The sequence below is a fragment of the Notechis scutatus genome, chromosome 4, assembly GCF_049901735.1.
Source record: "Notechis scutatus isolate UNSWTSFEM ecotype Mainland chromosome 4, rNotScu1.2, whole genome shotgun sequence".
Classification (NCBI taxonomy): Eukaryota; Metazoa; Chordata; class Lepidosauria; order Squamata; family Elapidae; genus Notechis; species Notechis scutatus.
In genome coordinates, this window is record NC_142012.1 from 18,713,704 (window position 1) to 18,728,472 (window position 14,769).

General features: G+C 37.4%; 1 protein-coding gene across 1 annotated transcript in view; it reads right to left on the reverse strand.

Annotated features, from left to right (window-relative positions):
- Positions 1 to 2,214: 2,214 nt before the first annotated feature.
- Positions 2,215 to 14,769, reverse strand: part of UNC5C (unc-5 netrin receptor C) — a 358,016-nt gene continuing 345,461 nt past the window's right edge. The window contains exons 16-17 of the mRNA XM_087962879.1: positions 6,713 to 6,891; positions 2,215 to 3,805 (exon numbers count right to left, since the gene is read on the reverse strand). Of these exons, the coding sequence (XP_087819005.1) occupies positions 3,640 to 3,805; positions 6,713 to 6,891 (345 nt within the window). The 3' untranslated portion in view covers positions 2,215 to 3,639. The remainder of the gene's footprint in view (positions 3,806 to 6,712; positions 6,892 to 14,769) is intronic.

A 14,769-nucleotide genomic window follows, 5' to 3' on the forward strand; every position in this document is an offset into this window, starting at 1 on the left:
ATCTCATAAATGCCGTTTTGAAGACCTTACTACTAGATCTCAATATATTTTCTTAAAAAGCCCCAAGGATAACAAAATTATATTTAATGCTAAGAAAAAAACTGGCTTTTCTAAAACTCATTTAGATGGTATACTAAGCCACTAGATGGCAGTAGGCTCAAGCATATTCAAACTTAGACTCTGTTTTCTCTTATAAATTCCACCATTCTTTTTGCTCCCATAAACTTATTTTTTCAGGAATGTTTCCTATTGAAATATGAAGTGTGTGTCAAGCTGCATCTTGGGGATTAACTCTATGTACTTGAAGGTTGTTTCGCCATACTCATCTACTGCACATGCCTTAATTCAGAATAGTCTAAGTTTATTTTCCAGAACTGCTTTACAGTAACTTAAAAACCTTTGATCAATATCAGAACAGCTGTGACAGTAGGTGTATTTCCTAGTTTGTTGTGCACTGATGGAATGTAAGTATATACACTCACATAAATACACACACTTTCCTATAATCATGGGCTTTCTATACACACTTCAACCAGACACATTTTTCAAAATGGTCTGAAAAGGGCTACTTTTAAGTAGGAATGCATCTCAGCTTGTCTTTTCTCAATTTACAAATAGTGTGTCTATGTATGTGTATATTTATTATTCATTGCATCCACTGCATCTAAAGCTGACAGCAGAAAATGACTTTTCAGACACTGTATCGTGGTAAAAGTTTGTGTGGTACTATTATTTTAAAAAATATTTAAAAAATAAAAATGCAAAAACGTAATAGATCTTGATAGAATTGGTTAAAATGTGTCAGTTTTATTTTTCATTTGAGGTTTCAGCTAATAGGCACCATCTTGCCAAGTCTAAACAAGGTCCAATTAAAAAAAATTAGACCAGCTAATGAAAGTATGTGTATGTTTTAAAATGATGGCTTCCCTTTTAATAAACTCTCTGGTTTCTTAGATGGAATCTCTAGGCACAGAGAGAAAAACTGTGGTTCCATCAGCCTCCTGTAGATACCCACTTTTCTTCTGTCACCTGTATGGTATTAGACTTACCCCATTTCACATGATAGCTATTTTTGGTATGGGTACTTTTTTAAAAAAAATCACAGATAATTTATTAGTGAATATATTTGACAGGATTATTAGATAGTGATAGCGAAACCAAAACTAGATAGATGACAGAGATAGACAGAAAGATAGAAAAATGTCTCATAGAGATGGATGATGGATAGAGATGGAGACTATATAGATAATAGCTAAGATAGCAAAGAGATAGATGATAGATATAGATGACAAATGGATGGATAGATAGGCAGATAATAGAGATAGATACTGTAGATGGATAAATATAGATAGATGATAGATAGATATGAGAGAGAGAAAGAGAGAGAGAGAAAAAAAAAAAAGAGAGAGAGGTGTTCGCGTGTGTGAAAGGGATTATTAGGAGTGAGATCATCTAAATTCAATGGTTGTTGAAGAGCCAGAAACAGATTAAACACAAGGAGGCAACTGTACCAGATCAAAAGTTACTTTTAAAGCCCAACTAGGATGTTCCATGACCAAAATATTAACTACTTTCTCAAAAGAAAATCCACATTGACTTTGATCAAAACCTGTTCACTGCTTCTGATTACTGAAAGATGAATGTCTGAGTTTCCTAACGGAATGGTCTATGAATGGTGCTCTGTGTTTAATAAACGCATAGTCGCTGGATGGATAATAAAACTCTGTGGAAATGTCAAAATGAAGAAAAGGTCAGGCAAAATTCACCTTCCCTGCTAACCAACAGTATTTCCATGGTTACTTTCAGAAATGCAGATTTGAGAACCTTCACAGGAAATATTACGAGCACATGCGTACCTTATACAGAATCTTAAGCAAGTGAAGATGGTAAAATAACATATTTTTTTTTAAATGGAAAGGGAGAAAAATGAAAGGGAACGCTATAAACAAAATGCCATGATATTGTTTTTGTAACTGAAAAATGTACCAAAGTTCCTTATGAGCCTGGACAATTCCCAGTTTCATTTGCTAACAGGCCATCAAAACCTATCCAAGACACCACACATGTAGAACAGGACCCAACTCAAGTACTTTAAACTCAAAAACCCATAGATGTTTCTATTCTTAACAATAAATCTGAAACACACAAATGAAATTATTGTGTCCTTTAGCTTCAAACTTTGCAGTTACTTGCATGAAATACTTTTTCATCTTTGGATAAAAACCAGTATCTGAAGGAGCACTTCTCTCTAAAAGAATAGCAATAAGGAGCGATATACATAGAACAGATAGTTAATGTTCAGGCATAGAAAATTAATCCCACGGACAGGCATGAACTTTTGATGGCTTACAGCAAAGAGAAAAGGCATCTAATATCAAAACTACTAAATAAACAGGAGTAACGTGCAGTTTTTCTTGCAAAACATCTTGTTTATGTATAAAACAATCCATCTAGGCTGAATTCTCTTTATCAAGATGAATGCATTGTTACCCATCTGTAAAAGAAAACTTGTCAGGAGAAAGTGTATTGCATGATAGTAATTCATGCACCAGTTCACTGACATTGATTGGCAGTGGGGGAGGGGTCAGGGACAGAGCCCCAGGGCCAGGACAGAGGGGAAGAATCTCCCTCTTAAAGGGATTAGAAGGCCTAAGGCAGCCATCCTCAACTTCCAAGGAGGGTGCTCAAATGTTTAATGCTGTAGATAATTTTGGTAAACAAAAATACTACTATTAAAAGAAATATAACATTATTTGTACGAGATACTATTCAGTTATGGTCATCATACAAGTAACTTTTTTCTTTTTCTTTTTTAGGGAGGGTAGTTCTTCTCAAAACACACCAAACTGAGTACCTGTAACTCACTCACCCACTCATTCACTCACGCTTTAAAGATGAAGGCAGGGCATATTGTAAGCTGGGGGAGGGAGAGGGAATCCCTGCAGAGTTGAAGTCACCAAGGGACACACAAGCTACCTTGGTGAAGGTAGAGAGGGAAGATGCATACCTGATCAGCTTTCAGATTGTTTTCCTGCCAGATGCACAAGTTTCAAATTCTGTCTTAACTCATTCTAGGAAACAGAATAGGTAGGTTATTTTAAGACATCTAATGGGCAAATTTGCAGTTATGAAATTGTCTGAAATGTGTGTTGGAGATTGATTTATCAGAAAATAGCCACAACCCTGCTTTGTCCACAGCTTGGTGTAGAATGGCTTTCAACGAAAGAAGAAAAACAATATATCAAAAGATAGCCATGGACAGTCATTTCCATCCTGCTGCCCAGGATTTGATGTAAACAACGTTCATAGAAACTGGGATTGTTAAGAAAGTTTATCCATATATCTGGATAGCAATAAAAAGCGTTTCCTAGGAAACTGTAAAATCCTGCACTAAGCAGTGTACAGCCAAGCTGAGAGGAATGTTAGGTTGAATTATACTATAAAGGTAACAACTTTGCATGATTTCTTTCAAATCCTGTGATAATATACAAAAAGGATGCACGTGAAAAGGCAGGATTCTGTGTCTTGTCCCTCTGGAATGCCTCTGGATATGAGACACATTGGTTTGGGGTGCTTGGTTTGTGTTGGTCGCAGCTGATGAGATGGTTAACATTCCTTCATTCTCATTCCAAGGTCAGTTCAGTACTTTTCTTCTGCTACCAATGAAACAACTGTCTCATGTCTTCCCATCTCTTCAAGGACGGTGGCCAGCATGCTCAAATTTCCATCGGGAAAATTTTGGGCTTCCCAAAGGTCTAAGATCACACCGGTGGGACTTGATTTTGTAGCAAAATAATTGAGGTACCTGCAGTGAGAAATCAGATGCTATTAAAACTGTGCTCTTGGCTAAATTTTTTTGCTTATATATAAATGTAATTTACATGGAGCAAAATATAAAATATCTTACATTTTGCTCCATGTAAAAGAGCATTGTTAGGCATGGTTTCTAATCTCATCAGAGATTGGAGTGTATAGTAGATGGAGTACTTTATCAGTATCATTGCCAGGAAGTTACTATGCAGTCATTTATATATGGGGGAATCAACAAAATGCTGCAAAGACAAGATATGGGATTGGTACATAGTTGTCTAATAGGTAACAGGACCAGATGGATATGTTATTGCTGTTGCTTCTTCCCACCTCTACCAAAGCATCACTTTACCATGTTTTGACATGGGTTGGTGATTAAGACGATTAGGTTGATATTCAAGTTTATCGTCTCTAACCTCTGAGTATTCTCAGGGGGTTCAAGATTTCATGACCGTGACAACCAAGGACTAACCTCAAATCTTCACCAGCCTGACACACACTAGGAGGCACACATTAAACATTATTTATACCCCAGGACACTTGAAGTTATCTGTTAGTGCAGGGATATAAGAACTATGCCCTTATTAACGACTTTCTCATGATTATGGAGTTGACTAAGGGTACAAACTTTGGAGAGAGATTGGTCAATTGGATCTCTCCAGGCATTTGATGGATCTAGAGTTTCATAGTGGTACTTGTGGAGTTTTCCAGTGAGTATGGACACTGGGACAGAGAACAGATGGAGCCCTCCGGTATTCTAGTACAGTGTGTCTAATTACTTTACCCTTATCTTTAATGTTACATGAAGCTGTAGGGGAAATATATAGGTTACGTATCTATCTATCTATCCTAGATGTCTGGTTGATGCAGCTTAAATCTTGTTCTGTTACCTAGAGACTGGATGGAGAGAAACAAATTGAGACTCAGCCCTACTAAATGGATTGGAAGGTAGGATACTATCTGCTTTAGCTTGAGACAGGATTGTGCATGTCCAGAAAGAGTTGTGTGCAATCTGGAGCTGATCCTTGACTGTCATCTTCTGCTGGACAGCAGCTTGAAGCAATGGCTAGGAAGACCTTTGCAATCTTTGGGCAAGGGGACCAGCTGCAATGTTCCTGGAGTAAACCAAGCTGGTTCACTTACTTATGCCCTTGTCTCCTCATGAATAGATTGGTTTTGAAAACCATCCACGAACTAAAACTGGTACAAAATACAGAGGTCTACATATTAATTGGGAAACTTGTATTATAATGTAATACAATAGCAAGATTCAGGAATTTCGTTGGATGTTGTGTTCTGAATGCTATTCAAGGTAAATTTTGACGATCACCTTTAAAAACCTACCTGGTTTTGTGGCTCATCTATCTCTATGAGAACTCCAAGTTGAATCTACCCATCCAAAATCATGCCTGCAGAAGTGCATGTTTAGTAATCCTACCCTTATAAGGAACCACAAATGGGAATTCAGAGGGAAGGGTGGTCTTGGTGGGAACTCCATCCCATTCCTCTCACCATTAGGAAGAACCATACTCCGATTCTTAATATTTACGATGGTTCTAAAAACTTGGCTTTTAAGATGTATATTTGGGGGCCGATAAGATAAAAATTATGTACCTGATTAAGATGAATACTTGATGTTTTGTATTTATTTTGAATGTATGCCAATATTATTTATTATTATCTGATATGTCTGTTAATTTTGAAATTATTGTAATGCATTAAAATATATATAGTATGTTATATATAAGTGAGAATCATATCAGTGAAGGATACAGAAGCATTTGTAATTAATTAGAATATAAAATAAGCCACCTGGAACACAGGCATTATTTCTGCATGTCCTTCTGCTGTCTCCAGGTATACCATGTTAATAAGAACAGTGTGTCCTTCTTCCCTTCAACTGTCATTTATTAGCAATCTACAATATTATGTTCTTCCCTACTGTTTGATCTGTAGCTCCATTATAATAGTGGTCACTCCAAGAGTGACATGCATTAAAGAAGAAAATGAACCTTCTTTTTTAATGGTTTTTTTTCCTGATCAGTAGAACAATATAATTAAAATGTACTAGAGGCTATCAGTGACCTTTTAATTGTCACATGCTACACATATTAAAGAACACAGAACTTAATTAGAACTTTTACTGCGTGCTTTCTACTCTGGTTTGTGTATATGGGAATGTGCAGAGAAGAGAAAAATACCAAAATAATGCCCAGGAGTATTATTTTAACATATTAATGTTACTGTTTTGGATGAAAAGATTTGATAATTTGGTATACCAAGCCCTCAGCTACAATTTGGATGGGTTCTCCAGCGTTGATTGAGACAATTATTCCCACAGACCAAGGTTGTCAAACTTGATTTCATTAAGGGCTGCATCAGGGTTGTATTTGACCTTGGGGGACCATGGTGGGTGTGGCCAGCTTGACTTCACTTGTACCAGGGGTCCCTGTGGTGGCCCAAGCACTCTGCTAGTGAAAATAGGCTCCCAAGCTCCATTTTCGGCTGTGACAGCTTCCTGTAACCTCTACCATTAAAAATGGAGCTCAGGAGGGCCGCAGACGGCCCTCCCAAGCTCCGTTTTTGCTGGCAGAGGCACTGTGAGCTGGTCTTTCACTGTTTCAAAGGCAGCCCCACAGGCCAGATCTAAGAACCCCAGGGCTGGATTCAGCCCCCAGGCCTTGAGTTTGACACCCCTGCCATAGACCATAAGCCATTATATGACTTACTCCTATGCAATGTCCATGGTTTTATTGGCACAAACCTCTCTGGAAGGAACTTTTTGAAGAGCAGATTTTAATTCTCCCTTACTAATTTCAGAAGTATCAGCAATGCACTGCTAGCACATATGAAAAGGTAACTCAAATAATGTCAAATTTACGTTGACAATATGCTTGCTTACCTGTCCAATTTTAGTTTGTGGGCCAACATCCTCCAATCATGGCCTCTTGTTTGAGGAGCATCTAGGCTACTGCAAAGCTTCTGACGGATAGGAAGAGGGATGCTGAATGCACAGGGTCCTACTATGGTTGTAATGGTGCTTGCTGGATCCATAAGAGGATATTCAATGCCAGTAGGTTCCTGCATATATGAAAAGTAGAAAATATGGCCACACAATAAGCGAGGAGACAGAATTAGATTAACAAAGAAACACTCTATGAAATATAAACCCTTTGGGTTCTATAAGATGTAACATAATGGCTATGAATCTTCGGAAGTTCTACTTTTATATTGCTTTTCTACTACCTTTTATTAGAAAGGCAACGTAAAATACTTTAAAATAAACTTTTAAAATTACTAATGTCTTCAGTTGAGCCATAGCATCCAGGGAATTTCACCACTATCTGTTCCCTATATGGTGTCATAATAACTTAATAAATTAAGCATAGTCTTAATTTTAGGAAACAGTCTGAGACACAGTCATACAGTTCTCTACAATCTGGTGGTTGTAACAATGAATGTTTATTAACATCCCAGTGGAATCATAATGGGGCATTCATGTAACAATGAATAAATTAAATAAAGTTGCTGTTTGGCTTTCATATACCAGTTTCCTATTTACTTGCTTACTTTTTTTTATTTAAAAGATTATCTGGAACAAATTGAGCACTACATTCTTTCCTCTGCTTATATAGTCGTATATATAATAGAACGCTGATTTTTTAAAGTTGCAATTGATAATTAATATACCAAGAATGACTTGCTGTATTTTCCCCATTCTTTAATTGAATATCTTTGAGTAAATTTACTCAAAGATATTTTACTAGTGCTGATTTTACTTCACTAGTTGTTGCCAACTATAGGAAGTGGTGTTCATCTCCATTTCAAGTCCATCGAGCCAGTGCTGTCCAGAGACATTTCCATGGTCATGTGGCCAGCATGACATCAAGGAATGCTGTTACCTTCCCACCAAAGTGGTACCTATTTATTTATTTGCATTTGCACGCTTTCAAACTGCTAGGCTATCAGGACCTGAGGCAAGGACGGGAGCTCACACAGTCACGTGGCACTAGGGTCTTGAATGCAAGCTGTCGGCTTTACAGCTGACAAGCCCAGGTCTTAACCTCTAAGCCACCACGCTGCCCATATCCTTGAATGCCACAAGCAAATCATTCCATGTGTTGCACTTGAGAGAATTCCACTGTGCTGCTGCTAGAGAACAATCCTCAGTCAAAAGATGCTGATGGCTATCAATGATGTATGTAAAGAGCTTAAGGTTCTATTTCTGTTTGTTTAGGTAGGTTTTTCAGAGTTAGCAAAAGTCCTCTCTTTAAATCTGTAAAGTTAATATCAGTCATTGCCATAGTCCTGAACCAGATAGATGAAGACTCTGGCCTATTATATAACAATTCCTTCAGCCATTTTTCCTCCAGACAAAATCACCCATTTTTCCTCCAGACAAAAGGTAAGCATCAACAAATGTGAGAAAAGGCCAAGTCAGATCATACTTCAGATAGAATATGTGAACATATGAATAGTTTATTATGGTATTTTAAAAGTTCAGGGAGAATGGTGCAAAAATATTTTTCTGCATAACTGAAATATTTTACTCCTACCATCACCATTGTATTTTTGCAGATAGTTCTTGTTCATAAAAGATAAAATTCACAAGTCTTTTTTAAAAATAAGACATTTCTGCAACAGGAAATGTCATAATAAAATGAAGATTTGAAATCCATTGGTTATACTATATCAAGAAACCAAATTGCTCTCCCCACCCAAATGAAATACAAATAACAATGTAAACACAACCCTGGGAATCCTGGTAGCACTGAAAATGCTCACATAACCCATGGACACATAATATGTAATATTCCAAATCAATTTACAAAGTGTAATCATCTCCATTTACAGATAATTAAGAGTAAAACACTATCATCACCACCTCCCCCATCTTTATAATACAGCCCTACTATGCCGTTGCTTTTTTACTTCTTTTCTTGAAAATAGTACTATACTTCTTGGAAAACAAGATGATGTATAAGCCTGGCAGAAGCATGTTATCAAAAATTGTAGTAATACATATATAGCATGCATACACATACACAGACACACATACACAAACACCCATTTACAAGAAAACCTTACATGACATTTGCAGGAGATGAAACCAATAAAAACGTATTGTTTCAGGATATTCTATCTCTAGCAAAGCAAAGGTTATGTTGTTGGTAAACTACTAAATAATAAAAAGGAATCTGCTTTAAATGTCAGTTTCTTTATATTTCATCTACAGGTTTGAGTACAGCAGTATTCCAGAACTCATTTCAATCAATAAAACCAATGTTAGACCTTGTCAGTGTCACAGTATAATCAACATTTGAGAATGTAAATAAATTTCACCTGTGTAGTAGATGAAGCCTGACATAGGTGGATGTAGTTGGATCAAAATGATTGCTCACAGACTATATTCTATACATTAGAATTGCTAGGGTAATTTTTCCAAACAAACGACAGCAAGAACTTTAGGGACATAGAAAAGGGTTGAGCATCTATTTTACAGATGCTATAACAATAAAGACTGATTCCATATCCCTACTTGGACTAAAATCCATAGTAGAGAAAAAAGACAAGAGCCACAGAAACACAGTGGTTAGAGTGCCGTGCTGCAGGCTACTTCTGCTGCCTGCCAGCTGCCTGTAATTTGGCAGTTCAAATCTCACCAGGCTCAAAGTTGACTCAGGCTTTCATCCTTCCAAGGTGGGTAAAATGAGGACCCAGATTATTGGGGGCTCTGTAATAGTTTAGTTTAGTTTATTGTCATTGCACCTCGTACAATGAAATCAAATCTTCAGTGCACATCATGACCATGACCATGAAAATAAACACAAACACACATCCTTCACCCTCCACACATTGAACCGAAAACCCCTGACACAGCACCAATACTGCACTATACAGCAGAATTCAAAAGAGCTACTGCTCTGGGATAGAAGGTGTTTCTCAGACTATTTGTTCTTGTTTTTATTATTCTGTACCATCTGCCAGATGGTAATAGTACAACAAAAGGGTTCCCAGGATGAGATGGATCTTTGAGAATGTTTTGAACTTTCTTAAGGCAGTGGGAGCTATAAAGCTCTTCTAAAGAGAGGAGAGGGCAACCAATGATCCTCTGGGACATTAACCGTCTGGAGTGCTGTCCTATCTGCCACTGTGCAATTGGCAAACCATACAGAGGTGCAGTAAGTTAAAATACTCTCTATGGTGCAGCGATAGAAGGTCACCAGCAGTTTTTCATTCAGTTGTTTCCTGAGAAGTCTCAGGTAGTATAATCTCTGCTGGGCCCTTTTGACCAGTGCTGCAATGTGGGCACCCCAGGTCAGGTCCTCTTTTATGGTAACACCTAGAAACTTAAAACTTGAAACTCGGTCTCCATTGATAAGCAAGGGCTGGATGTCTGATCTGTTCCTTCTATAGTCCACTTAGAGAGGGCTGCAAAGCACTGTAAAGCAGTATACAAGTTTAAGTGATATTGCTATTTACTGACTCATAGGCATTTTGCACACTCTCAGCCAAATTTGTCACGTGGGTGCTACTGACTTTACAAAGTAGGAATTATGTACCTAACAGTGCCAGGCTGCCAGAGCAGTGTTTTGCAACCTTGGCAATTTTAAGAGAGATAGACTTTAACTTCCAGAATCCTTCATCCAGCCATGATGAATTCTTGGGAATTGAAATCCACGCCTCCTAAAGTTGCCAGGGTTGAGAAACACTAGCGTAGACTTTAAAGGGGCCACATCAAAAAGTAAGAAAAAGGCCAACCCTGAAAAGTCAACATTCATTTTCTGGTTTCCTAACACATTCTTCTTCTCTTCTGCAAAGGACTCAAAGTATCCACTGGATTATAATGAAAGTTGGGGCCAAATGTCACTTCCGATCCTCTGATTTTGTCATTTTTTAAATTATTTAACACTTAACAGAATAACACAGTTATTCTGCTTAGGCAGGTTATTCAGAGTTATTAGAGTTATTCTGCTTATTCTGCTTGGGCAGGAAACTCCATACCGTTTCAGATTAATGGTTGTCCAATCTTTTCTTCAAATCTTCCAGTGTTGGAGCATTCACAACTTCTGGAGGCAAGCTGAACTCCTGCCTACCCTAACCCATTGTGCAATATGACCAGTTTTATGAATTACAAGAGGTCAGTAGGAAATTCAGAACTTGAGCACAAGTGATAAAGTTACACACTGGGCCATGAAACTTTTTGTAGTACATTGAAGTATTGATCAGCAACTATCAACTTTCCTTTATTTCCCAAAATGTTATTATTATCAGTACATCCAAAAATCAGAATTCTGAATTTATAGATAAATAATTATCACTTTGCTATCCTGAGTGAAGGTATTCATTCTCCAATCTCTCAAAAGCCATCTAATTGTCTTAATGACAATTTTGCAATACTGAGAACAAGGACTGGAAATGTGCTCCCCACCCCTTGAGCTGATACTACTATCTCAATGTTACACTAAAAGAAAACAAAGGACAAACAGACAGACAGATAGACACTCACAAGCCAAGTAGATTGGTGCTTTATATATGGCTTTATATATGGCATTCCAATTAGAAGATGAAAACTTATCAGAATTGTGTAAGTTTTATCCCTGCTTAGTTGCTAGAATTACTGAGGAGAAGGGAAACTATCAAGTCAGTATTTCTCTTACAAGGCAGAGCAACTAAAATTAGAAAGATGGGTTTGGAAATAACTCTGCTTAGTAAGAAAATGGGTCAGACCAAGGTTCCATGAAGCTCCAGTATTTCCAGGTGAATGGCAAATTCATTTCATAGGAACAGAAGGAAATTTTCTCTACTACTAAACAGGGGTTATGATATTGGAATGACCAAAAAGACTTTTTAAAATGCCTTTTCTCCCAAGGTGCTAAAGCAAAGTTAATGGCAAATGATATCTTTATCCTCTACCTTGGTTATTCTACATTATTGGGCAGGTGTGTACATGGAGAAGACGGAAGGGTTCTTGTTAAAGCAGAGGTGTCCAATCTTGTCAACTTTAAAACTTGTGGACTTCAACTCTCAAAATTCCCTACCAAGCATGAATGGCTGCAGAATTGTGGGAGTTGAAGACCACATGTTTCAAAGTTGACAAGTTGGACACCTGTATTTTAGAGTGACAAAAAGGGACATAGACAGCTGCGAAGAAAGAAAATTATGAAATATATCATGACTTCACGACATAACCACGACTTGCATACTTGTGTCAGATATGGGAGAGCAAGTAGATAAGAGTGAAGTTTGCTGCGTGTCATCACTGTGGACATGTCATAATTTAGACACAATCCTTGTTTCATGTAGAAATCTAAGAGGAGAGCGTGCAGAATTTTTTATGCTCTGATTTTAATCAAAAACAGAAAAGGACATGAGAACTGGTAAAACATTTCAAAATATATTTTGAAATGGCTTTTTTATTCATTCATTCATCAAATTAGCATCAGTATTTTTTAAAATACTGGTCCTTCATTCAACAAAAATTAACAAAACATTGACGCTTATTTGACTTTAGCAGTGCATTTGGATGTCTGGGCTTCATGTGGAAGTGACGCGGTAGCAATAGGAAAGGACTGTCTCAATAATGTAATACAATGAATGCATTGGTGCAAAAATCAGTTACTACTTTTTGAAAGGTGAACTTTATCAACAAGACAACTATATAATGTAATATAGATTTTCTGAGGTGAAAATGAGTCTGTCATAGTGGTTGGAAGCAGTAACTGAAAGGAATTGTAAAGTTTGTGCTTTCCCAACTGGAAACTTAATCTTCAAATCCTGACACTCCCTTCATGCCCCCAGTGTATGTTCTGGTGGAGTGAAGCAAATAGTTGCTTTTACTCCTTTTCAAGTACTTCAATACAATTATGATAAAGAAGAAAATGATGCAACTTTGTATGCCCTATAACAGGGGTATCAAACTCACGGCCCGTGGGCCAGATGCATCATGTGCTGGCCCTGCCTCTACCCAGTTTAGTGAAGGAGAAAAAAGTCCCGGTATATCACATGACATCACTGCCGTGATGACGCGGGTTTGATACCCCTGCCCTATAATATATAACCAGTCTTCTAGTCTAATGTACTGATACATAATAGCTTTTTCAGGGTGATTAAGAAAAAAAATGAAGTTGAGCCATTCCGTGGATTTCTTTTAACTGTTTGAGAAAGAAATATTATATATAAATATAGTAAATATAGAGCTGTGGAATTGCAGTATTCCAGGCTAGCTCTGCCAACTGCCAGCAGTTCAGTCCTGACCAGCTCAAGGTTGACTCAGCCTTCCATCCTTCCAAGGTCGATAATATGAGGAGCCAGATTGTTGGGGACAATATGCTTACTCTGTAAAGCACTTAGAGAGGGCTGTAAAGCACTATATAAGTCTACGTGCTATTACTATTGCTAAATAGATCCTCAGCAGAAGCCAGGATAGATGATCAGATGAAAATTAACCTGACTTTGTAATCTGACTATATCAAATCTTAACTTAATACTATCTAACAGGGCCTTCTGAAGAATTCATTCTTATCATAGTTAATATTAGACCCACTTTTTTCATAAATATTCTAATATTTACATCAATACTTAGGGAATGACTATATGATCAGATTTGATTAGTTATTGCTTTACAATATTTCATAATAACTTTTAACTTCTTAAGACTTTTCTAGCATGAGGATTTGTTTTAATTACACTGATTTCAATGTTATAATTTTCAAGAATTATATTCACTGATTAGAATTTTAATACATTTAAATACACACATAAAGGTCATTGGTCACTGGACCAGATAATGGATTTAAAAAAATATAACTAAAGATACAAATTCATAAAATTCATGGGACAATAATGAAATGAGTTGGAGGATGGTAGCTCATTATTTCTGGTTTTCACCAAAAGTTCACTTGACAAAGAGATAATTGCAGATGACCAAAAAAGTTATGTGATTTTTGATGGAGAAGAGAGGAAAGGATAGAATAGAATACTTTATTGGCTAAGTATGATTGTCTTTGGCCAAAGAATTCGACTTTGGTGCGGAAGCTCTCAATGTACATATAAACAATGAAGTAATATAATCCTAAAATACCAAAAGGAGAAAGTAGTAGAAAAGATGAGAAGGGTAATAGTAATACAGACATACTACATGGGTAAATATCCTTAGACATAGGACAGTACTGTGGTTATTAGGTGTTCATCAGAGTGATGGCTCAAGGGAAAAACCTGTCTTTGTGTCTAGTTGTTTGACATGCAACGCCCAATAGCAGCATCCTGAGGTAAGGAGTTGAAACAGTTTATGTCCAGGATGTGAAGGGTCTGTAGATATTTTCTCAGCTCTCTTTCTGACTGGTGCAGTATACATGTCCTCAGTGGAAGGTAGGCTAGTTGCAGTTATTTTTTCTGCAGCCCTAACTATCCACTGAAGTCTGTACATGTTCTGTTTGGTTGTTGTACCAAACCAGACAGTTAGAGAAGTACAAATGACAGACTCAATAATTTGTCTGTAGAACTGTATCAACATATCCTGGGCCAGTCTGAACTTTCTGAGTTGACTCAAGAAGAACATTCTTTGTTGTGCCTTTTTAATGATGGTTCTGGATCGATACAGAGCTTTGTTATCAGCTACAGAGGCTTCAGGAAAGCCTTGCTGGCTGCAGAAGAAATGGGCTGGCACGACAGGTGTCGGGGTGTGTGAAGCCTGGCTACAACTGTCCAAAGGTAAGTAGTAGGGCAGCTCCACCACCCCCATCCCTACCCTAGCTTAATTTTTACCTGTGCATTCTGGAGGGTTTATTTTGGGGAGTAGGGCTTATATTGGGCGCACATGTAAAAATCAAGCTAGGACTTACTTTCAGGGTAGGTATATTTTCGGTGAAACAGGGTATTGATACTGTGTGTTTAATATTGTAAGAGGTGGAATAGAATAGAAGGTCTCCTCCTAAAACCCACTATTGTCGCTTACAG